At 32.0% G+C, this 27,124-nt stretch overlaps 2 protein-coding genes across 2 annotated transcripts; both read left to right on the top strand.

Moving 5' to 3' along the window:
• Window positions 1-5,056: 5,056 nt before the first annotated feature.
• Window positions 5,057-8,269, top strand: LOC130991313 (3-ketoacyl-CoA synthase 11-like). The gene is made up of 2 exons (XM_057915444.1): window positions 5,057-5,957; window positions 7,329-8,269. Exons 1-2 carry the CDS (start codon window positions 5,232-5,234, stop codon window positions 8,109-8,111), a joined length of 1,509 nt encoding a protein of 502 aa, XP_057771427.1. The 5' UTR covers window positions 5,057-5,231; the 3' UTR covers window positions 8,112-8,269.
• Window positions 8,270-13,545: 5,276 nt separating this feature from the next.
• Window positions 13,546-16,705, top strand: LOC130991312 (GDP-mannose 3,5-epimerase 2). The gene is made up of 7 exons (XM_057915443.1): window positions 13,546-13,858; window positions 14,613-15,023; window positions 15,305-15,398; window positions 15,484-15,613; window positions 15,693-15,825; window positions 16,025-16,232; window positions 16,329-16,705. Exons 2-7 carry the CDS (start codon window positions 14,614-14,616, stop codon window positions 16,482-16,484), a joined length of 1,131 nt encoding a protein of 376 aa, XP_057771426.1. The 5' UTR covers window positions 13,546-13,858; window position 14,613; the 3' UTR covers window positions 16,485-16,705.
• The last annotated feature ends 10,419 nt before the right edge of the window (window positions 16,706-27,124 follow it).

Below are 27,124 nucleotides of genomic sequence, written 5' to 3'. Positions count from 1 at the left end.
TCAAATTGCAAATTGAGTGGTAATTAATAATTATAGAAGGCAATTAAGTTGTCATTAACCCACAAATTGAGTAACCTAGATTTTTCAATCTTAAATAAAAATTATTATTTCTTAATGAGACCGTGACACCTAACGATTACTCAATTTTGTAGTCTCATGTTTACATTATTAGATCGGAAATGCAAAGTAATTTGAAAGATCACTGTGTTTGTTCCTTATATTTTTTCTGTCTCTTTTGTCTATAACTATAAGTGAATAAATATGTAAATTCAAATTCAATTTTTCTTGTTGGACTGCGACGTCTAACAGCCATTAAATGTGAAGAGTCCCATTTCTTCAAGATTTCGAAAATGTAAAGTAAAATTAAGAAATAGCCTCTTTTGTTCCTATTATTTCGCAGTGCTTTTTCTTTAAAATTAAATACCTTTATATAGTTTGCCGACCAAATTCTAGTAGTCAACTATAGGTGCAGAGAATTAAATGTTTTTCTTACATATACAGATAAACAGTTGATCAAAGATTTAAAGAAATCGCATTCATCACATATATATATATATATATATATATATATATATATATATATACTACAAAGATATGTCAAAGCTAGGGCTGTCGATCGGTTCGGGTTCGGTTACCCATACCCGAATTTTCGGTTACCCGAATCCGAAATTGCCATATTTCACTAACCGTTCCCGAACCGTTTTAGGTGTTCGGTTATCCAATAACCGCTTCGGTTACCCGATTCGGTTATTTGGGTATCCGAAATACCCATTTAAAAAATTAAAATTCAAATAATTTGCTAGATAGAAGATTTGAACCTTAGTCTCTAGAAAATACACAAAACAACTTATCCACTAGACTAAAGTTTATTCTTATACTTTAAACATATCATAATTTTATTTTAGCTAAGACTCGATTTAAAAAAAATAAAAAAATTAATGAATTAATAATTAAAATATATATAATATATATATTAAATAATTTATTAAATAATTTTCGGTTATTTCGGTTAGCCCGTTTCGGTTATTGGGTTAACCGATACCCGAAATTTTTCTAAAAATGATACCCGAAACCTAACTGATAACCAAAAAATTCGGTTATTGGATACCCAAACCCGGAAATTTCGGTTCGATTAACGGATTATCCAAAACCCGATAACCAATTAGACAGCCCTAGTCAAAGCCATAAACATGGAGTAGCTACCATAAATTTACATACATGCATATAATTAAATTAATTATGGGGCGTGTTCTTCCTCGCGCTTGTAAGAACTGTCACTTTTATTCATAATTGTTAATTTTATTTAGAATAATTGTCACTTTTATTTATAAGAATATGCTGTCACATTTTCCTGAGAATATAATAAAAATGGATATTTATCGTAAAATACACGAATTTTCAACAAATTTTGATTTTCCCCATGATCTTTTAGTTTTTTTTTTTTTTTAAGAAAAAAACAAACTTTGACTTAGATTATTTCATAGCGAGAGAGAGAGGGATTATAAATCATAGGAAATGAAATCGTGTCATTTCAAATCAAGCCTGTACGATGTCATTTCATTTGTGATCCACAGCGACGACACGTTGACATTTTTATGCCACCTTAGCTTTAATTCCATAGGAAAGAGTCGACGTGGAAAACATCAGAAAAAATTAGAAAAGTGTATCTTTTTTCAAAATTAAAATATTATAGAAAAAACCAAAATTTATTGAAAATTCGTGTATTTTACGGAAAATATATATCTGTAATGAAAAATAACTCATGCAAGTTTTTGTGTTAAATAATTGATAAAACACTCTGTAATAAGCAAGTGCGACAATACATCGATAGGACCATTCCGAATTTATTCCACAACGAACTCGAATAAATTCACCTACATATATAACAAGGGGTAGCTCCTATATTTAAATACATACATACATACATATACATAAGTATTATTTTATTTATATTAAAGAGAAACCTTTTACAGAGGGACCATGTGATCTCTGAGAAACATTTACTAGTATTGGTGAAGTGTTTCATTTTAGAAAGGTACAATAACCTACCTAGCTTCAGGTATTAAATTCAATGTCTATTGCATTCAGGAAAACTTATACTAGACATTTTCATAGGGGAGATATTAATTTAAACATATTCTAAATTGGCACTCATTATTAAATTATATCACATGTTATCGATTAGTATTCAAATTAATACTCCATCCGTCCCGGTTTTTGGTATCCAGTTGAGAACGGCACGGGTTTTAATAAAGTCATTGATGTGTTGTGAGTGGAATAAGGGTCTCATATTATATGTGAGAGTTAAAATAATTAAAGTGGAGTAAGGGCCCCACCTATTTTTACTAAAAATAGAAGTAGATACCAAAATGTGGGACGGCCAAAAAAGGAAAGTTGAATACTAAAAGCGGGAACGGATGGAGTACATAAAACATATTTATCGGTATCTAAAGGCCAAAAAAGATTGTTAGGATTGTTTTGTTTGTACTTGTGGTACCTTTAGCTTTGTTAATATATTTGCAGTACATGCTGCATGAATAGTTGGATTAGGGTTTAATTCAACTTTCATATCTAGCCATCTAGAATAGTCCATGCACTAGTATATATAGCTTATACCCGTTTCCTTGTGTGGGTAAGTTTTCTGAAAATTATAATGAATACATAAGAGTTCTGCTTCAGGAGTAGATCCTTAGCATGTTTACTTTCACTACAAGAAAACACGCAATTAACGATCGAAATTTTCGGTCGTTAATTTTGCGGCCTTAACGACTGATTTACGACCGTTGTACGACCGATTTTATTTTTTATTATTTTTTAATTTTTTAACGATCGAAAATTTGGTCACTAATTATTTTTTTACTAATATTTAATTTTTCTTAACGACCGAATTTTTTATCGTAAAAATTATTTTTTTATATTTTAATTATTTTTTACGTTAATATATATTTTTTTATTTTTAATTTTTTTTTTAAAATTAATTTTTTTTAACGACCGAATTATTCGGTCGTTAATATTATTTTTTTAAATTTTTTATTTTTTTAAATAAAAAAATATTTTTTTATTATTTTTTTTAAAGACCGAATTTTTCGGTCGTTAAAATTAATTTTATTTATTTTTGATTTTTTTATTTAATTTTTTTATATTATTTTTTTTATTTTATTTATTAACGACCGAATAATCGGTCGTTAATATTAATTTTTCAATTTTTAAAATTTTTAAATTTTGTTTTTGTTTTTATTGATTTTTACTTTTATTTTTATTTTTTGATTATATATATATAAATATTTAATTATTTTTTTATTAATTTTCTATTTAATTATTATTTTTAAATTATAGAGAATATTTTAAAAATGATTGTTATTTTCATAATATTATTCAAAAAAAATAGATAATATTGATTGTTAATAAAAATGTGATATTATTTGCAAATAGTAATAAATTATTAGATTTATGAGATTTATATTATAATAAATTATTAGACTTATTAGATTTTCAAAATTATTAGATTCATTATTTTCAAAATATTAATATTATTTTTCAAATATTAATTTTATTAATATTGATTATTTGATTTAATATTGATTTTGTTGTATATTTGATTGTTATTTTTCATACTCATATTTTCTTATCTTTTTTTAATTACGATAATATTATTTTTTTTATTATTTTAAATTCGATCGTATATTTACCTTCAATGTTTTGCCGGCACCACAAATCTTAGTTATTATCTCGACATATTATAAGGTTATGAATGATTAATGATATTTTATATTGAATTAGAGTTTAAATGAATTAATAGGTACTATATATATCAATAATACGAGTGTTCTGTACTGGTGACTACTCGAAAGGAACTTTAAGGTTAAGCGTGCTTGACTTAGAGCACAAGTAAGATGGGTGACCTACTGGAAAATTCGTCAAATGGTATGCAATTAAGGTCAAAATACATTAGAAATACACTAAAAATACTTGTGGGATACAAAGATATTAAATATATATATATATATATATTATTAATTTTTAACGACCAAAAATTCGGTCGTTAAAAAAAATCGATCGTTATTTAAAAAAATAAAAAAATATTTTTTTTTATTTATATTTTTTATTTTTTTTCTCTTTTTAACGACCGAAATTTCGGTCGTTAAAAATAAAAAAATCGGTCGTTAAATTTAACGATAGAAAAGACGGTCGTTAAAACTCGGGCGACGATGCAAACAACGACCGAAATTTCGGTCGTTACAGCCGCATTTTCTTGTAGTGTTTCATGTGGCATTAGAAGAAAGGTATGTCTTTACACATACATCAACAATGGCGGAGCCAAGAATTTTGTTTGGGGAAGGGGGCTGAATTTCTAAGGGGGTGATAGCCCCAAGATTTATGTTTGAGGCATTCAATATATTTTAGACATTTTTTTACTAAAATACAAATATAATAGTACGTAATAATCGAACAATATTTTCATAGATAACATAGTTCCAATACATTACAAATAACATATCCCATTCTATTTACATTTATTATTTATGAATAATAAAAATAATTTTTTTTTTAATTGGGGGTGGGTTTCAGCTCAGTCGAAGCCCGCCCTAGCCCATGAAGAGCTAGCTCTGCCACTATACATCAAACATGAGCAGATGCAGGCAAAAAAATATTGGTAGGGGCTCCATTGTTAGGAATACAAATGTATTTTATAGTCCATTCGTCCACAATATCGTTGCTATTTTGGTCTATCTACAATATTTTTTTCCAATAAGCCACTACACATCGCATGCAGACGGAATTGAACTCAAAACCTCACAGAAAAGAGTCTTTTAATTTGTCTTTTGTTGCCGCAACCTTGCCACTTAAACTAAGCCTGAACGGGTGGTATATGATAATACGAATACACATTTAAATGTGTATTTATGATATATATATATAATCCAAAATACAATTATACCATACCCAACAAACGTGTCATGCATCGTTGATAGTGGAAACATATACTACATACTATATAAGACCACATTAATGTGTACATCAACTCAAAATTTCATCACCCTCTACTTCACGAGTATTGAATATGTGCAGGTGACAATTACTATAAATTATACTAAATTAATACACAAAAATGCCCACCCAATTAATATAAATCGCCACTGTCTCAACCGTTACCTCTCTCACTCCCTCTCCTCCCTCTCTCTCTCTCTCTCTCTCTGCGAAGAAGAAGAAGAAGAAGAAAAGAAGCAGACATGGGAGAAGAGAAAATGGCGCCGGAGGGGAAATTCCGGCGGTCAATCCGCCTGAAATACGTGAAGCTGGGCTACCACTACCTCATCTCCAACGCCATGTACCTCCTCACGATCCCGCTCCTCCTCGCCGCCGCGGCGAAGCTGTCGACGACGCAGGTGGAGGCGATGCAGCAGCTCTTCAGCTACCACCTCCGCTACAACGTGCTCGGCGTGGTGGCGTGCACCTCCCTCATGGCGGTGCTCGCCACCATCTACCTCATGAGCCGCCCCCGGAAGGTCTACCTCCTCGACTTCGCGTGCTACAAGCCCGACGCGGCCCTCGAGTGCACGCGCCACACGGTGGCGGAGAAGGTCTCCGCCATCGTGAGCGAGGACAGCGCCGCCTTCATCCGGAAGGTTCTGGAACGTTCCGGGCTGGGCGACCGCACCTACGCCCTCGGGCTCAAGGACTTCCCGCCGCAGCGGCCCTTCGAGTGCGCCATGGAGGAGGCCGAGATGGTCATCTTCGGCGCCATCGACGCGCTCTTCGCCAAGACCGCCGCCGTCAACGTCAGGGACATCGGCATCCTCGTCGTCAACATCTCCTCCTTCAACCCCATCCCCTCCCTCGCCTCCATGATCGTCAACCGCTACAAGCTCAGGGGCGACGTCGTCAGCTGCAACCTCGGCGGCATGGGCTGCAGCGCCGGCCTCATCTCCATCGACCTCGCCAAGCGCCTTCTCCAGGTATTAACCAACGAACTTTCAGCTCAGATCAAATTCTAAAAAAATAGTATAAAAAATACGTTTATGTTTTTTTCGAATATTAGACCTGTTCATAGACATAGACAGAAGTTCGCACCTGATGTCCTTTTATTAAAAATTAAAATATTATTATAGTTTGTATATCTATATGGAATTAACCTAAATTTTTAATGCAAATACGAAGAAGCACGTAGCTTGGCGCTTTCATTATAGCTATAGCTAGGATTAATTAGGCCCATTTTGGAATATTGTAAATTAATTTCAGATGTGTTGACTTGATTCAGAACAACAACTTTTAGTTAATTAATTAATTGGAAGTGTAATGCGTCTGCAAAAAATAAATATCGTGGGGTATAGTATGGTGAGAGACTCGTGAGTCAAGATCCAAATTGAAACACAAGTAAACGTCAATAGATTTATAGATATCTCTGGAGATGATTTGGATTCAGATCTTGACCTTTTTCACAATTTACTTTTTGTGAGACATACACAATATATATAGGAGCAGATCTAGAGGATGAGAATATTTTTACGACAATAACTTAGACTGATTTGGAAATTATGATGAGGATATTTTTAGGACAATAATTTAGATTGATTTGAAAATTAAGATAAAAAAATTTCAGGGTTGCAAAAGTAGGACATTAATTCATAAGTACTGCATTCACAGAGTACAATTCTCGTTCCATTTTAAGAGTTCCGAGCTTACTGGAAACTAAAATAAATAGAAAATTAAATTTCCGGGCTTGCAAAAGTAGGACGCTAATTAAAATGTGCCGAGAATTATTCAGTAGGTGCATTGCTTATTAATTAATGTTCTACTTAATTTTGCAATCCCAAGAATTTTTATCCTAATTTTCAAATCAATAAGTTATTGTCCTAGAAAATCATCCAACTCCGATGGGGACATCATCTAACACCCCTAAATCAATTTTTCTTTTACCTTAATATTCAAGTATTTTAAAAATAATACTATATACAAAGAGACATTCGATACCAGCCGAGCCAACCAAATTAAATACTCTCTTCGTTCCTCAAATTTATACCCCTTTTGTCATTTTAATCAATTTTATAAATTATCATTCGTTTCTATTTTTTTAATAAAATTATTCCACACAGTTCCATAATAAAAGTGGTTTCTTATTCGAATTTTATTTACAACACGTTCAATCATTTTATTAAAACACGCGATATTTTCAAAGATTGGGGAGACTAGTATACTTGAAATTTTTAATGATATGCTAGCTTGCATTTGAAGATGCACCAATATCAAAACCAAAAAATTACTTAGAAAAATAATCCCATTCATTCAAACTAATTAAATCTCATTAATTTGACCTAATTCTAAAACAGGTGCAACCCAACACATACGCCCTAGTGATGAGCATGGAATGCAACACCCACATCTACTACGCCGGCAAGGAGCGGTCGAAGCTCCTCCCCAACTGCCTCTTCCGCATGGGCGGCGCCGCCGTGCTCCTCTGCAACAAGCCCTCCGACCGGCGGCGCTCCAAGTACGAGCTCTCCCACACGCTCCGCACCCACAAGGGCGCGGACGACCGCGCCTACAAGTGCGTGGTCCAGGAGGAGGACCCCGAGGGCCACCTCGGGATCTCCCTCTCCCGCGACCTCATGGCCGTCGCGGGGGAGGCCCTCCAGACCAACATCACCACCCTCGGCCCCCTCGTCCTCCCCATGTCGGAGCAGCTCCTCTTCCTCGCCACCCTCGTCGCCCGGAAGCTCCTCAAGATGAAGGTGAAACCCTACGTCCCCGACTTCAAGCTCGCCTTCGAGCACTTCTGCATCCACACGGGGGGCCGAGGGGTGCTCGACGAGCTCGAGAAGAACCTCAACCTCACCAAGTGGGACATGGAACCTTCGCGTATGACCCTGTATAGGTTCGGGAATACCTCGAGCAGCTCGCTCTGGTATGTCCTGGCCTATGCAGAGGCCAAGGGGCGGATCAAGAAGGGCGACCGGGTCTGGCAGATCGCGTTCGGGTCGGGTTTCAAGTGCAACAGCGGCGTGTGGCGGGCGCTCCGGACCATCGACCCGGCCCACGAGAAGAACCCGTGGGTCGATGAGATCGATGAGTTTCCGGTTCATGTGCCCGCAACACTGCCGCTTCGACCTTGATATATATTATATATATATATTATAATCGAATTAATTTACACCAATACTTTTGTTTTTAATAATCAAAGATTGTTAATTAACAAACAGAATAGGTGTAGGTTGTGTTGCTTAATTTCGATCTTTTTAATTAATCTGCATGTGTTTGATTTGATTTTTCATGCACTTTTTTGTTTGATTTTAGGAGGTGATCTTAGGATAGGGGTGGTTGCAGGTTCTTGGAGAATTTGATTCTATATAAGGGTGGCATTTTTTATTTTTATTCCTTAGTTTCGGAAATGATTATTAAGAATTTAATTATATACTATACAGGTTTGAGTTATTAAAGAATTAGGGTTGATAGTGTTTTTATGTCTCGAACTTTCAGCGTTTTTCATAAAATGTCCCGTTATACAATATTCAGTGACGGAAAGATGACATATTTCACCTGATGTAATATTTTGGAAACCGCCATTGTTGGAAAATGGTATTAGGGACCACCATTGTTGGAAAACGCTGAAAGTTCGAAGTTTTTTGGTTATCGAATTTTGTATAGCGAGTCATATTATGGAAAACGCTGAAAGTTCGAGATTTTTTAGAAAAAGATAAAAGTTCGAGGCATTTTACAGAAAATGCTAAAAGTTCGAGATATAAAACACTATTAATCCTTAAATAAATTAGATCTATTGTACATAAAATGTGTTCCGATGAAACATTATGAATTTATTGTAAAAATGATAGAGTAGAAGACAAAATAGAATTCAAACCCTAAACCACATATTCCCTTAGCAAAGTGATGAATCCACCATAAATTTTTACAATTTAAGACCTAAAAATAATTCATAATTTATCCATGTACATGTGAAGAATGCATTTCGAAGGAGTTGGGAAATGATGCATTAGATATGTGGGCCATCCAACCTTCTAGCATTGGCTTTATTTTCCAACACCACTTAATTTTTTGATCCAATATTGTGTGAATTTATTCATCCATCATACTTTTGTTTCATTAATTGTATTAATAATCTCGACATACTTCTTGCTCTTTGTAGGCACACGATTTTTGTAAAATTTGTGTTTACACTCTTACCAAACTTGTGTGTTTGTAGCCATCATTGTGAAAATATCTGTTGGTTTGGGCCATTTATATGAACTCCAAATGAAAAAATATTCCTAGGTTATTAATTATGTATCTAACAGTTTTGAAAGACCTTCAAACATTAGCTGATGTGGCTGTTTAATAACCAAATGAAATGACAAATATGTAAAGAAATGAGATTGTGATTCTTCATTTCATCATGGGCTTGTGAGAGATATAGATTGGGCTAGCATTTCATCATTTCTAAACTTGAAAATATTGGACTTTATTTTTGTGCTGAATAATAAGATTGGGCTCACATAAATCATCACAAAAAATTGGGCTCAATTTATACACGGGCCCAAATTGGGCTCAATTTATCTAGTTACGCTATTTCTTATATACGTTTTTTAATATTACGAAACAAAATCTTAGAAGCAAATCTAAAACCCCAAAATTTCCCCCAATCATACTTCCCCAATCCTATAGTCACTTATTATTATTATTATTATTATTATTATTATTATTATTATTATTATTATTATTATTATTATTATTAAACATTGCGCCTACAAAGAATAAAACTAAATACTTTCAACAATATTGGATGAGGTGAAAGATTCTAACAAAAATGATTAAAGATGCGATCACGTGAGTGATGTTAAACAGTCATGTTGTGGCTGCCCATACACGAGAAAATTTTAATTTATTAAATTTATTTTATAAATAAAAAATGAATTTAATTATTTTATTGTATTGTTCACATTATAGTAATTTTTTGTACTTTTATAAAAATAAAAACTTTTTAATAAATAGTAATATAGTAAAATAATTAAATCTATTTTTTATTTATAAAAGTAAATTAAAACAAATAAAAAATTCATATTAAACTAGTGCATATGTGGGCATCCACGATATGCTACATAGATTTAATGATTTATTCTATCAACAATTCCATGAATCATTGTCACGACCTCGTGTACAAAATTTGCATTACGAGATCTCACCATCAATGTGGCAAGCCAGATTGTCCTTTCACTTTCGTGATGTATTAAAATTTGCAAATTTTCTAAATTTGATAAAATAATCCCAACAACTATGCTGTCATTGGAAAGCAATGCAAGACCTACGACAATATAAAAATATTCATAATTAAAAATCAAAATCACCCTTAGTTTATTATATTATGAAGAAAATGTGACAATTTCTTTGGTAGAGGAAAGAGGCACGATGAGAATTATAAACTTTTAATCTCACTCTTAACACGGATAAATCTCCTTTATTCTGGTAAAGTTGAGATACTCAAAGACTCTCATTCGTTACATGTCTTGGGTTCAATCCCGCCTGCGTGCGGTGATATTTTCCCACTTTAGGTGGTGTTGTATTGTCGCCTACGTGCGATGTTGTATTGTTTGGTGTTGAGGTCTCACACGCAGGGCGTTTTTCGGCTGCGTGCGATGATTTTTTTTCCACCGTTTGGGTGGTGGTGGTGAGGTCTCGTCTACGTGCGGATTGCATAATTAATTATATTCAGATACATCTTATAATTTCAAAAAACACGGAGCAATCTCACTTTAAACCCTTTTTAGCTGCTCAATTATTCAAATATATACGACTTTATTAAAAACCATATGTTGCATTAGGTTTTATGAATTTGTATGACATTTTGAATCATCCTTTTTGGCACATTATTTACTCATTATAATCATGAAATCAATATGGAAGCCCTTTGCGATGATCTAATATGTGGCGTTCTCTCATGCTAAGAAAATGTCTGTCACTGATTTTCGATATGTCCGAAAGGAAGCTAATTATGTACTTTATAGTTTAGCGGATTTTTCTATATCTTGTAATGATGTTATGATTTAGAAGTCGGGCTTCTCAAATTGAATTTCAGATCTGACTAATCGAGATTTAATATAAGCGTCGTTATTGAATCTATCTCAATCTTTTTATTTTGTATCAATTTTATCAATTCTACCTAAATGCATTTCATGCGAAACACTTGTCAGCCCATAAATTAAACTTTATTCTATATTTTGTATTTCCTGAATTATATAAGGTACACTATTTAGTTCTTAGATTCAAGATTTCGAAAAAGATTCAAGATTTTAATTAAATAATTAAATAGACTTTCGCACTCGTACAAAAAGTTACAATATTAATACATCCACTGCAATGGACCCAACTCAAACACATTTTCTTTTTCTTTTTCTTTTTTTTAAGGGGGCAGCATTTTAATATTATATATTGTCACGTCACGATTAATTAGTTATTTCATTTTCAAAGTCGGTTGCACAAGGAAAAAAATATTTGTCATCATTTCTGAAGGACAATTATTTCTGTCTTTAATTATTTATGTAGGACAATTATCTGCCTCACCTAAACTTTGAATTTTTAAAAGTTATAAATTATAATATTAGCTTAGTTTAGTTGATATAACTACTGATATATTGAAGCGCGCGACCTATATAACTACTGATATATCAAATTATAATAAATCCAAATTATTATCAACTTAATTGTCAATCGTTTTGCTAGTTTATCATAAGATTAATTTGAATGATTTATTCTCGAGTGTTGGAAGGGAAATATTATAATTAACAAAAATTGCATAATCATATTCATATGCTTCAATTCGTCATTTTATTTTGGTGACGTAATGGTGATATTGTAGAATATACGTAGAATCTTTTATCTTGAAAATGTTTGACGACAGTGGGTGCAATAATTCACAAATTGATATATAAGATTATTCAATATATAATTTAACTCATGATCTAAAAAGTAAGATTAAACATATTTCAGGTACCACTTAGCTATTACAAATAAAAAAAAAGTATACTTCCACTATCTTGAAACATCTTCCTAATAAGAGGTGGTACGACTTTTAGTAAAAATTAATTGTGTATTTAATAATAAAGAAGGGGTTCCACGAGTTAATGAAAGTGTGAAGATAATAATTAGTAAAATTATTTCTAAAAATATATTAAAAAGATGTTTTGGGGACAGATAAAAAAAAACATATTTCATTAAAATAAATTAAATTCGTGATTTTATCAAATTTAAGGCTAATATAACATATAGGATTTTTATGAAGACAAGTATTAAAAAAAATTGGCCGCCAAGTGACTCCGAGCCCACTTATAAATCAAATATTGTATTAATTTGACTCATCGTATTTACTTATATGAAATAGTTGACATGAATCTCTTGTTTGTGGTATTAGTTGGCTCATCGCAGAGTCGACTTGAGCTAGGCTCATTCATACGAGTCACGCCTCGAGTTGCCCATGCCTACATTGGGATTTTTCGCCAATGTCGACGATCGACGATGAGCCAGCACCGATGCAAGTGCTCTTAGTCTTAGACATTCATATAAGTTTAATTAGATCAAGGGTGGAAACCACTAATTGGCATTCATTCCACAATATTTTAGCACTAATTAATTACCATAAAGCAGGGAAACTCCCCAATAAAGATTACCATTAACGATTAGTATGTTAATTGCAATTTCGAAAAAGATTACCATTAACACACTAATCGTTATCACATTCGTCAATGATGTAACGCTAGAAGGTAAAAGGTCTACGTCCACTCATCTTTATCTAGTGATAAAGGAAAATAAAATAAAATTGCCATAGTACATATTTAGTTTAAAGAAAAAAAAATCATAGTTCATATTCTAAAGCTATTGGTGATTTAATAAAAGTAATCTAAACATTTGACAATTACAATATACATGAACTATTTGAAGATTAACATGGGTTAATTGATTTCTATGGTCCAAATTTTGGAGTCATTTATAAACATAGTTTGTATTAAAAAAATATATATATATATGAACTTTAAAGTTATATATAAAAATGACTTGAATAAAAAAATTCGAAAAAATTACGTGAACTCTGGAGTCATTTGTAAAAACAATCTAAACTTTTGTGTTTTTTCATAATGACATAAACTTTAAAAGATATAAAAATGACATGGGCTTCGAATTATGACAGCATGGAAGGTCTGAAGTTAAAGTGAAAATTACGTGAAAATTGAAAATTGACTTGAATTAGTTTCAATAAAATATAAAAATTCTCTTCTCTTACAAATCCTAAGCTTGCACATACAATTTTTCTCTTGTAATATTTTGGACATCATCCGCGATCATAACAATAGGGATTTTTTAAATTTCAAACTTGTAAAATCTTAATTCGGCATGTGAGTGGAGAAATGATCTCACGTTCATTCATTCTGAAGTTCAGTGAATGAATTATTATTATAAATAGGCTATTTATATTTTTATGGCATAGATAAAAAAGAAAATTTATGCATATTTTTATGGAACGGGGGTATTTATTAATAAGGGAATTCAACCAGAATTTCATAGATTATTAATTGGATTTTCACAAACATATCAATACGATTTTTTTGTGAGAAAATATAAAATTATAGTATGTTCGAAGTTAGGGTTCAAGAATCAAGAAAGTGAAATTATTGGTTATTTATCTTTAGTGAAATTCTTATTTTACTCAAACCAAACATATCCATATAGGGACCCATTCTCTTTCTGTCCTCACAATTTGGAAAAAAAAGCTTCTTGTGTATATAATGCTCACTCACATAGCAGAGATCTATTCAAACTTATAGAGAATTCTTTGCATCAATTCTCCTATATCTGCATCTCCACTCTAATTTATCTTGAGGTAATTTTGATTCTTGCCCCCTTTAAATTTATATTGTTAAATTTTTGTTTTTGTTGATTGTTTTAGAAATTCATGCCTTTTACGTGGTAATCTATTTCTTGTTTTGGATAAGACCCTTAATTTCCGAGTTAGGTTTTGTAAAATTCATGTCTTGTAAGCGGCTGTTTCTCTCTTTTGATTGATGGGTGAAGCAATGGCTTAGAATTCTAGTAGTATTTGTTTTCTTCATACCGGTTTAAATGAATTTGAAATTTGAGCTGCATTTTTGTATGTGTTTATGCTGTGTTTCTGGGAAAAAGGGGCAATTTTTTCTAAACTAGCCTTGTATTGAAAGAAGTTGTGTAAGCTGTTATGAGTGTGTTGTTTTGCATTGTCTATGTAAAAAGAGTAATGCTTTAATTTGCATCAACGTGTAAAGTTGAATGCTAAAGCTTTCATCATTTATCAGCTCCTTTTTCTTAATCATATTGGTGCATATGTCTTAGGTTTGTATTTTAGTGACTTTGAGTTCTAGCATGGTAACAAACTTTCAATGATTTTAATGTTTCTTGTTATGTATTTCCGGTCTCATAAAGTTCGATTTTTCCGAGGGTTCAGTTGTGTGACATTCTTATGTTTATGATTTGGTGACTTATTCGATCCGAGTTTGGTGTTAGCTTGTGTTTTCTCATCAATAGATTTGGTTGTGTGGATGTTTCTATCTTGCTTTGTTTACTTCATTTGGTGGGTAAATATTTGCCCGTTGTGATTGCAGAATGGGAACTGCTGGTGAAACCATATATGGGGCTTACACCTACCAAGAGCTGGAGAGGGAGCCCTACTGGCCCTCGGAGAAGCTCCGGATTTCCATAACAGGAGCTGGTGGGTTTATTGCTTCTCATATTGCTAGGCGTTTGAAGAGCGAGGGCCATTACATCATTGCTTCCGACTGGAAGAAGAATGAGCATATGCCCGAGGACATGTTCTGTCACGAGTTCCATCTCGTGGATCTGAGGGTGATGGATAACTGTTTGAAAGTTACTGAAGGAGTTGATCATGTGTTCAATCTTGCTGCTGATATGGGTGGGATGGGATTCATCCAGTCGAACCACTCGGTCATCATGTACAACAACACAATGATCAGCTTTAACATGATTGAGGCTGCAAGGATTAATGGGATTAAAAGGTTTGCCTTCTTAAAACTGCTATCCTTTATCTAGAACGTAATTTTTAAGTGAAGAATCACCATATGATGCAAAACATGTTACTGAGTTACTGAGATGCCAATGAGTTTAACATTTTAATTTCTGCTATGTAGTTCAAGATTGATTCGTTTAGACAAAATGCTTGCACATTTACAGTGTTCCCTTCTTTGACTTTTGATGTTCCGTTCATATGCCAAAATTGACACACTAAGGCACACATTTGAAGTGAAGAACTGAAACGGACTTTAATTTTGTGGTATAGGTTTTTCTATGCCTCGAGTGCTTGTATCTATCCTGAATTTAAGCAGTTGGAGACCAATGTGAGCTTGAAGGAGGCTGATGCATGGCCCGCTGAGGTTTTCATCTCCTATCTCGATGAATTCGTTTTTTACTTCTTATTTTACATGACTGACATGAGCTGCATTTTGGTTATTGGCATAGCCTCAAGATGCTTATGGGCTAGAGAAGCTGGCTACGGAGGAGTTGTGTAAACACTACAACAAGGACTTTGGCATTGAGTGCCGGATAGGAAGGTTTCATAATATTTATGGTCCATTCGGGACATGGAAGGGTAAACTCGAACACTAGTTATTGTTGTTCAAATGAAAAAGGAAAAAGTTGTGTAATAACTATATCATCTGTTGGCATAGGTGGAAGGGAGAAAGCGCCAGCTGCTTTCTGTAGGAAAGCCCTTACCGCTACTGACAAATTCGAGATGTGGGGAGATGGCAAGCAAACACGATCGTTTACCTTTATTGATGAATGTGTTGAAGGTGTTTTGAGGTATCTTACCTAATAACCGGAGCTTTGTTGCATTAAAATTTCATTGCTGAATAAAAGTGTGGTTTTTTTATACCATAAAGAGTGCCGCATGTAGAGAATATTATTTGTTCTTTTTAATTACTTGAAGGAGAGATCTATATCTTTAAAATGCCTCAGGTAGGTGGTAAGCTTATCATATGAACTTTTGTCCCATTTTCAGATTAACGAAATCCGACTTTCGGGAGCCTGTAAATATTGGAAGTGATGAGATGGTGAGCATGAACGAAATGGCGGAGATTGTCCTGAGCTTCGATAATAAGAAGCTTCCAATCCATCACATTCCAGGACCAGAGGGTGTGCGTGGTCGAAATTCAGACAACACTCTAATTAAAGAAAAACTCGGTTGGGCACCTTCTATGAAACTTAAGGTACCTCGATTCCACATTTTCTTGCTCGTCAACTTTCATTTTATCTCAAACCCGACTCGTCACTCATATGCCCAACTCCCTTCTGCATCTTCACAGGATGGATTGAGAATCACTTACTTCTGGATCAAGGAGCAGCTCGAGAAAGAGAAAGCTAAGGGCATCGACCTCTCCACCTATGGTTCGTCCAAAGTAGTGGGGACGCAAGCTCCTGTTCAGCTCGGTTCTCTCCGTGCTGCTGATGGCAAAGAATGAAGCAAGAGTCGCGAAAAAGCCTTCCCCCCCTCCATGCGTGTGAGCCGCGTTTCATATATTGTACTATTTCGTTACCTGTCTTCCGGGCTCTGAATTCGTTTTGAGTTCGAGCACACAGTGCATTTCTATCCAATAACCATGATATGATGCCTTGTATTATGAATTTGCTGCTGCTTCATTCTTTGCTGTTCAATGTTATTATTATTAATACATTCCTCCCATCTCTTGTTATTACATGATTGATTCAATTGGATTGTGTTGTGTAAGAGTGGCTTTCTTGATTTGTGCACATGGTGCCTAAATGTTCATCATTTTTTAAGAGGTTTTTAGCAGTTAGATGTCAAAGTCTAAGAAATATTGCACTTTTATGTTGATTGTGAAGTGGATGATTAGGGGTGTAAATGAGCCGAGTCGAGTCGAGTATTGACATACTCGAGCTCGAGCTCGGTCTATATGTATCAAGCTCGAGCTCGAGCTCGACTCGCTCGAGTTTGAGATTTTTGAGCTCGAGCTCGACTCGATTGCATATTCGATGAGCTCGAGCTCGACTCGGTTCGACTCGATTATTGAATCTTAATCGAACTCGAGCTCGTTTAGGCTCGGTGAGCTCGAGCTCGTTTAAGCTCGTCTCATACATGCTTCAACAAATTGTATATATTATGAGCTATATTAGTAATTAAGCTATAATATAGGGATAAAATCGTAATTTGTTTGAAAGCTCGATTAGGCTCGCGAGCCTAACGAGTCGAGTATGGTGAAACTCGAACTCGGGCTCGATACCTAGTCGAGTAGCTCGAGCTCGAGTTCGACTCGACTTATACCGAGTCGATTTCGAGTAATTTTCGAGTCGATCCCGAGTAGCTCGCGAGCTAGCTCGACTCACTTACACCCCTATGGATGATGTAGCAAGATAAAATCCCATAAACATTGTTGCCTTTTGAGGTGGTTGATGAGCCATTCAGTTGAGATAAGGGTTTCAAGATCTTGATGAGCATCTTTTATGGAATATGGACATATGCTTCTCATTTGTGAGCATTTTCTGTGCATATTGAGGACATATTTAGTCCACGTCAGTGTATTTTTTCTTTTCTTTTTTCAGTAAGAGAGTATCACTCGGGGGATGTTATAGGTTTTAAGAAATACTTGGTAGATAATACGTTGAGTAGAGAAGTGGACCCACTATTTTTAAAAAAAATTGATAATGTGTAGTAGATAATGTGTGGGGTCATGTTTCAAAAAAAATTATATTTTTATTGCTTATTATAAGCTTTTTAGGAGCTTATTTTATCAAACACTTTGAAGGAGTTTATAAGCTCCTAAACAACTTATAAGCTGTTTTAAAGGACTTATAAGCTCAGTCAAACACCCACTAAGCGTCTCAATTGCTAATAATTATTGAATTGCTATTTTATTAAAAAGGAAAAAAAATAAAAACCTGTTCAAAGCACAAAACGCAGACTAAGGGTCGGCCCTCATAAAATAACAAAACTCTTATGATATTATGTATATATGATGTAATTTTATTCACTACCAAAACCCTTATATCAATTAGGTATGTATGAAAGTCATCATGAAAACTTGAGGTTTTGGTTCACATTTTTCATAAACTCTTTTGAACTACACTTGTAAGCCCAAAGCATGTTTTTGTCTAAACCTTTTCAAGATTAGCCCATTTAATGCTCTACTTTAGTGGATATAATATTAATGAATTCATCCTTGTAAAAAAATCCATGTTTTTGTCTAGACTTTTTTTAAGATTAGTCCATTTAATGCTCTACTTTAGTGGATACAATATTAATGAATTCTACCTTCTAAACAAATCTATATCTATATTGTGTCACGAATTCAACACACCACGTTAATTTATATGCTTATATAACAATTTTTTATTTATCTTAAATCCCTATTCTCACAAGCTTATATATTTTTTATTCTTATTTATCTTAAATAATTTTAAAGACCGCGTGATGATAAACTTAAAAAATAAAACATTTGACTCAAGACATTAACCGCTCTACTATCAGATCAACACACATCTTAACTACTCCCTCCGTCCATGATTTAATGCCCTATTTGGGTGTGAGCACGGAGACTAAGAAAGCTGAAAAAGGTGATGTGGATTGAATATAAAGGTAGTTGACTAAAATGATAAAAGTGGTGTGAGTGGGTCCACTAATGATAAAGTTTAGTAATTATAGAATATAAAAATGATAAATGTGTTTTAAGGTTGGTCCATTAGTGACAAATGATAGGAGTAGTAAATATAGAAAAAGAAGAAGAGTAAAAGGGTACAAAAAGCAGAATATGACATTAAATTGTGGACATATTTTTAAAGGCAAGTAGGGCATTAAATGTGGACGGAGGGAGTAATTATTTACTCTATTTAAAAGAAGAAAGAAAATAGAAAAAATAAAATATTAGCAATCATTGATTGATCAAACATTATTTAAATCAAAGCAACATCTTGCTGGCTTATTAAATTATAATCCCATTTATTAATTTGCACTTATATGATTGCTGATGATCTACTGGCTTAATTAAATTGGTACATTTAATAACTATTTAGTTCCTTCAGAGTTGGTGAAAGATATCGAACCTAAATATACCTTCCTTTTATCTAGTTTTCTCAACCACCCCAAGAAAAGTATAAATTAATTTGTTAACCTCAATTAGTTCAGTTAATTATAGAAGCAGCCAGGTCGATTAGGGGTTTTGGCAAATAAAATCACGAACTACTTCGAGGTTACAATTTTAACGTGACTTTTGTAGTGTGGCAAATTAAATCACCATCTTTTCAATTTTTTGCAATTCCGTCCCTTTTTATCAGGTCGTCGGATTGTTGAGTTGGAGTTTACGTTGATTAATTCGCCGCGTAATATTCATGTTACAACATCGTTTTCCATAAAATTGCTGAATATTGAAAATTATGGTGCAAATATCGGATGCAATCCCTTTATAATTTGGAGAAATTTTTAATTGAAATAATATGAAACGACGTCGTTTAAGCCTCACAAAAACGACACCGTCTTTACTAATTCACATAAGCTCCAATTGAACTGGCGAGCGAAATAAAAAATTTGGGGGGACGGAATTACAAAAATTGAAAAGATGGTGATTTAATTCGCCACACTTTAAAATCGCGTTAAAATTACAAAAATTTCAAAATAGCTCGTGATTTTATTTGCTAAAACCCATAAAGATTATCCTTAAAACTAGCTTGGGATATCTCATACGGCCAAGTTAAAATTATTATCCTATCTCATTATTATTTATATATTATCTTCAAACAAGTTAATCATCTCTTACACTTCACCGTGGATTTCGGCTTAATTTATTAAGACACCTACCGATTATTCTCCTAATGTACTTTACCTAGAGATGCTTGCTTGATATAAATTTGATTATTTTGAAATTTAGCATTATATATTTATATATCTTAATTAATCAACTTGTCTCTATTTTATCAATAAATCAATCAAGGTCTAATCAAAATACCAAATAATTAACTTAACGACTACGACTAAAGCTTGATTTTAGGGGGTTTTAATTAGATTGGTGAGGCTTATTGAACTAAAAAATAAAAACTTATTACATGCAAAACGAAATTGAGTTACGTAAGTTTGAACTCTTTATCGTCTAATTAATAACAATACCCCATTTTAATATAATCAAAACACATAATTATTTAACTTGAAAAGGTCCGTTTAAGAAAAGCCAAAAGCAAGTATTTGTGGCGTAGCCTACTATTTTGTCACGTTGAAAAGTTATAATAATAATAATAATAATAATAATAATAATAATAATAATAATAATAATAATAATAATAATAATAATAATAATAATAATAATAATAATAAAATAGAAAAGACGAGAAATGTTATGTTACATAATCTTATGTGAGCACCGCTCATGTTCAGTTCTCGTTAACGTTATTTTTTTTATATATTTATTTTTATTCTAATACTTCATAAATTATTATTGAGATCATTAATTTTATAAATTATATAAAAATTAAAATTTGTTTTTTTATTAATTATTTGAAATTAAAAGGAATATGAAATTTCCAAGTGACTATCTTGAATAACTAAGAGATGAAATTGTGACCATTAATTGGACCAATTATGAAATGGGACCTAAATTGCCAAGGTGAAGTTTAAATTCATGGTCCCATAAAATCCAAAATTTCATCTTTATGTAGTAAGTGGTAAGTAAATTTTTGGTGGTTTTTCTGTAGATGGGGTCAGTTGAGATTATTTAGTAATTATTCTGCATCTCTATAGATTTCATAAATGGTACCAAGAATATATAATTATGTTCTGCACTGTTTGAGATTCCCATTCTTAATTCACAAGTGCATCATATTTCTAAATTAATTTGCTATTTCATCAATTTATTCACCTATGCAAATTTCAAATGCAGTAATATGCCAATAGTGGTTCAATTATTGTACTTTATTTCATACTGAAAATTGCATTTACGAATTCCCATTTGAAAAATACGTAATCAACTATAAGTATGATTGATAAAATAATTCAATTTAGTTAAATGTTTAATTTGCATAAGAGAGAGATATGAAAGTGAGAGTTAGTGATTTCTTTTAGAGAGAGAGAGAGAAAGAATCAAAGGGTGAAATAAAGAGAAGAAGACCAAAATAAATGTGGGAGAGCAAAGAAAAAAAAAGATTTTAATAGACTAATAAATTGGGTTTGGTTTGGTTATTTAATATTTAATTGGGGGTTTTTTTTATTGGGCTTATTTATATTAATTTTAATAAAATATTGGGCCTTAGTGTGTATATATTATTATTATTTTAGTATAATCTAAATTATAGTTTGGTGATTTAGTTAAATATTTAAATATAATATATAGTTTGAATCTTATATAAAAAATAAATTTAATAGACACATATTAGGATTTTTATTGTTCTTATTTTTCTACTATTAAGGGGTTCCGTTACCCCTAATCATTAATTAATTTTTAATGTGAGAACTTCAATTATGCTTTCGAGAAATATAGATCATTATAATGAACTTTATAGTGGAATCAAATTGGCTATTATAAGACTCAGTATGATGATAAAAATTATACGTCAATTTGTATCTCAAGAAGTTTTCAAAATTTATGACAGCAAGACATTTTCATAAGTTGTATATTAAAATATTGCTCTTTATTTTTATAATTAGATTTTATATGTATATAAAAATCTACAAATTTTAATATCGTGTATAGCACGGGCCAACTGCTAGTTTTATGATAAGTATCTCAATATTAGCTTATTAATTAAACTATACAAAATATCATTTCTTCAGCTGACCCATTCAACAAAACACAATGAAAACAATAATATAAGTGAATTTTTTGACAAAAACAAGAAAGAATATAAGTGAAGTGATTATTAAAACAAAATAAATATGGAAGGACTTGGTCAAATATAATTAAAATATGAAGCTAGAGCTTAGTCAAATAACATTAACAATTTGGGGACCGGATTAAAGTTATTTAAATTCAATAAAAAAAAGTTAAAGTTATTTAAATGTATATAAGGACCGGAAATTAATTTTGCATATAATTCATTTTAAAAAAAAATCGCATTTAAATCATTTAACGACTGCAATGATATGAATCATGAGAATTCGAATTTGAAACAACAATTTGAATAAAAGTGAGAAAAAAGCAAGAAAATAAAGATGAAATTGAAATTGAAATTGAATTTGGGGAAACATAGTGACCAAGATTTGGACCACTTGTCATCCAACGGTAGATAACTTTAGGCTTCACTGTAACGGATAAAAATGAAGCAAACATCTTATAATATAGTAGTATTATATTATTATGATTTGATTTAATAGGATGAAGATACCCCACAAAGTTTTTTAAAAAAGGTGTTTGATTTAGTAGATGAGAGTATAAGATTACATGATAGAATAGTAATGAATTATTTAAATTATTTATAATAAATTAAAAGATTATGATTTAGTCTAAATTGACAAAAATCACAAAATAGCCTGAATTAATCTTCATTATTCTGTTTATAGCCCAAATCAAAACTTCAGTCAACTGAAAGTGACGTATTTAGTCGGAGGCTGGCAATTAAAAAAAATTACATTAGTTTTTTTTTTTTTTTGTCTTCATATTAGCTTCCCCCAATGCCATCGTTTCATATGAGATTTTACGACTTAGCGAGAATCTTAATATTTAACATGGTAGAATTTTGAGGTAAATATGAGATACGAGTTTATATGCATATAATAATTTTTAAAAGAGTGCGACAACTTCCGATGATTCAATGCTTTATCGCGAGATGCTTTAAATTTATGATGTCACACATAAATCCAATTCCAAATTAAAATGCACATGAGCCTTGAGTTCAAGTTGTTTAACTACTAGCTAATTATAAAGAAAGTCATTAAGTCAAACATTAATAACATAACAAAATATAATTTGCAAGTTTCTTCTTTAAGTTCCCTACAGTTGAAATCCATGTGGTTACTTGTGGCCTTGGCAAACCCTCTCTTAATAGTATGAAATTTATACTGCACAATCACAAGCAACCTTGTAATTAAAATAAAAAATAAAAAAAAATTAAAATTAAAATTAAGAAATCCATAACCATGAGAGAGATAGTAGGTGGAGGGTTGCTTTCCTAAAGACATTATTATTGTCAAACTTTGGGGGATTGCTTTTATTATTTGCTTTGGTAACATAGAGAAAAAGGGGGACCCACAACCACTAAATTATAAAGAGAAAAAAAAAACTTAAGAGAAAGTGACCCCACAATTCCTAATTTAGCCCTGAGTTCTTGGGGCCCACCCAACTTTGTCTATGACAACAAAATGGATTAATCAAGCCCCCACACACAAATCATTATGGCTCATTTATAAATCTTAAATAAAAAAGGAGAATACTATTACCAAATAATGGCTTAATTAAATGAATGAATGTATGATTGGACAATTCCAATTACTTAAACAGAATGATTAGCAACTTGTGAGGAACTCTGGCAGTAGCAAATTTAATTTTATTCTGAATTTTTGGAATCTTTTTAGATTTGAGACATATTATTTTTCTTATTAATTGTTTGGGATAAGGGAAAAAAGAAGAAGAAGTAAAAGTATGGATATATAAGTGGCGTAAAGTAGTTTCAGCGTCACGATAAAATGCAGTCTGTTAGTAAGACGCTTCTCTTTATAAAAAGTTAGCGTGTGAGTGTATTTTTTCTTTTTAAAGTAATACAGTAAGGGGCCGTTTGATTTGCAGTTTAGGATTGATTAGGATTAAAATTATCTTGAGAAATTAGTGTGGATTAGTGTGGATTTATATTATTTCATGGGTGTTTGATATCATGGCTACTTAATCCTATATTATGTTTGATATCCATAGGATTATGTTGGATTATATTATCTAATACCAAAACTATCCTCACATAATTTTAAAAATATCATGTGTGTCCACCATTACTTGGGCATTTGCATCGATATACGTGAGGAATGGTAGCAGAATTTTTATCCAACTTCTCAGTATTAAATTTATCCGAGGGGGGGGTGGGCGGATTATTAGTATGGGTTAATCCCACAAAATAGCATGGAGAAGTAGGATTAAGTAGGAGTTGACTATATTAACTGCACATGATATCAAACATCACACTAATCAGTATTAATTTAATTTATCCTATCTATAAACTCATATGAAACAGGCCCTAACATTTTTTTCAAAGGTGGTTTCAACATATGCCCTGATTGGATGAATTTAATTTGGTGGATTATTAGGGTTAAAAATTATCCAAGGAATATGCTATTTTGGAGATGTAGCCAAACAGAGGCATATACGTATTGGGGGACAAAAAAGTTGCAGGATGGGAATAAATAGTGATTAATGTTCAAAATAAGCAGCTTTATTGTGAGTATAGAGTGGCATGAAATTGAAAAGATTCATAACTTTTATGTTGGGGTTTTTAATTGATGTGAGATCTGTGAATGATGTTTCATATTTATTTCATTTTGATATTGTAGGTTTCAAATAAATATATTATTCATGAATATCGGTCTCATTATTGATGTTATTAATTTTATAAATTACATAAAAAAAATAAACTCGATTAACTCATTTTTTTATAATTTTAAATAAATAAATAAATAAATAAAATAATAAAATATGCTTTAATTTTTATACTTCCTCCTATCCATCCTTCAAATATCTTTTATTTCCATTTCGATTTGTCCCCAATACATCCTCTTAACTTATACTCTCTCTGTCCATGAAAGAACTTTCTAGAAGGGAGTAGCACGGATTTTAAGAAAAAATATTGTTGAGTATATTGAGAGTGAATAAAAGGTAGTTGAGTGTATTGGGAGTTGTGAAAAAGTGTTATAATTAATATTGGGAGTTGTGAAAAGTGAAAAGTGAAAAGTGAAAAGTAAGAGGATTATAAGTGGTGGGGTATAGTCCAAAAATAAGTAGGAAGTTCTTTTGTGGACGTCCCAAAAAGGAAAGATAGAAAGTTCTTTCGTGGACGGATGGAGTATTTGGAAATAATCTCACTAACAATTACTCTTACAATCCTCTCTTTCCGTGGAATCCATTTTTCACTTATCTACAAAATTAATTTTTATTAAAACTTGTGTCATCTTCTCTAAAAGAAGCTGTTTGAGGGACGAAAAGAGTATAATTTATAAAATTAATAAAGTAAATAATAATCTTTAAAATATTAAAATTGAAATAAAATTATAAAAGAAATACTAACATATTCTCCTTTGTGAGAGGTCTTGGGTTCAATCTAAGTTTTCCCACTTTAGGTGGTGTTGTATTCTCTGCTTGCGTGCGATGTAATTTTCTCATAATTGGGTGGTGTTTAGGTTTCACCTGCGTGCAGATTGCATAATTAATTATATTCAGATATCTCTTATAATTCTAAATTAAAAAAAAAATGAAACTCAATAGTAAAGGTAAAATTGCAAAATATTTTGTCAGTGATTACAATGATTAAATACCTGCAATCTTTAACTTCTTTTGTACCCAATAAAGAAAAGCTGACAGTACCTGGCTCAACTTTGATAATGTAATAATGTTAGGTAATTTTCCAGTTATAATTATTTAAATTCATAAGATAGATTAATATTAAAATGGGTCTTCACCTGATTAAATTCTTTTCCTGTGACTGCAAGCCAACAAACAGTCAATAGATACAAACCCAAGAAAGTCAATATTCTTTGCTTGGGACCTCTAAATTTTTAAACTTTTATTTTGTTTATTTAATTTTTACCCAAACCAATGAAGCAAATGCTTACGTACTAGGTTGAAAGCTTCTTTAAATAACTTTTCCCAATACATATTATCTACATTATAATTTTACCGCCCATTCTCTCTTGTCTGGTCAAAGTAAAAGGCTCACAGGAAAAAGTATTAATAAAAAGAAAAAAAGTAAAATAAAATTGAGAGAGAGTTGAGCAAATAATACACAAATTTTAAAAAATATTTAACAAAAACATTGAATAGAGAAAGAGATCGCTATTTTTTTAAAATTAGTAATGTGTGATAGATTACGTGTGAGATCATGTCAAAATAAAAGTGATAGTATTTTTTATGAGATAGACGAAAATGAAAAAAATGCGGATCTGTCACATATTGTAATAAGACACTTAAGTATTTGATAAGGGAGTTGTTTGGTTTTGTGGATGAATTTTAGGTTGATGAACACTTTATTCGTCCACAAAAAAATTATCATTATTTCATTTTCGGTGTCCGTTCATAAAAAATTGTCATTTTCATCTACAATAGTAGCGCATCTAAAGTGAAACCCTTACTTAACTAATGACTCCACTCATGTTTTATTAAAATATTCGTGCCATCCACAATATGTCATTTTTTTATGAACGGAGGAAGTAATCACTTAATTGAATTGTTAGGATGCAAACCGAATTATACAAACCAAACACTCAATTAAGTTGATTTATTTTATCAATCATGCATTATCACTCAAATCAAATGTTTCTTTAAAGTCTCTAATAAAATTATAAAATATATGAGTGATATACACGATACGAATGTCGACACGAAAGAACTCCGCTTTACGAATTACTACCGGACACGTATATTAAACATGGACGATAGATTACGACGTTCTTAAAAGCAAAAGAGAAGGGAATTCTCTCCACAAGATGAGAGTTGTTGCATCGCACCAAATACGCCCCACGTAACGTCTCACAAACTCCTTAACAAACTAGTAGTATTTCTTTCGTCTCACTTAATTTGAACTGTTTTTCTTTTCCAGTTGTTCCATTTAATTGGATATATATATATTTTTTAAATAATTAATTTCACTAAAATAAATATAAACCCACATAATTTTACACATTTTTTACAATATAAAGTAATTAAAAAAAAAACTGACAGTAGCAAACACCCAGAAAAAGAGAATATCACGTTATTCAAGTGAAGCCACGCCTTCCGAGATGGCACGACCTTCTTCATCATCCCTCACCCCCACGCCCTCCTCACTCTTTACAATCAATTTTAATCCAAAAACCAATAAATATTTCAATATATATATATATATATATATATATATTCCTTCTGTTTCCTCCCCAGGAAACAATCGGATTATCATTGCATAATATCAACAAAATAAATCGAAATTTGCGACA

Source organism: Salvia miltiorrhiza, chromosome 7 (genome assembly GCF_028751815.1).
Source record: "Salvia miltiorrhiza cultivar Shanhuang (shh) chromosome 7, IMPLAD_Smil_shh, whole genome shotgun sequence".
Classification (NCBI taxonomy): domain Eukaryota; kingdom Viridiplantae; phylum Streptophyta; class Magnoliopsida; order Lamiales; family Lamiaceae; genus Salvia; species Salvia miltiorrhiza.
The sequence above is the reverse complement of the archived record's forward strand: the minus strand, read 5'-3'. Positions and strand labels throughout refer to the sequence as shown.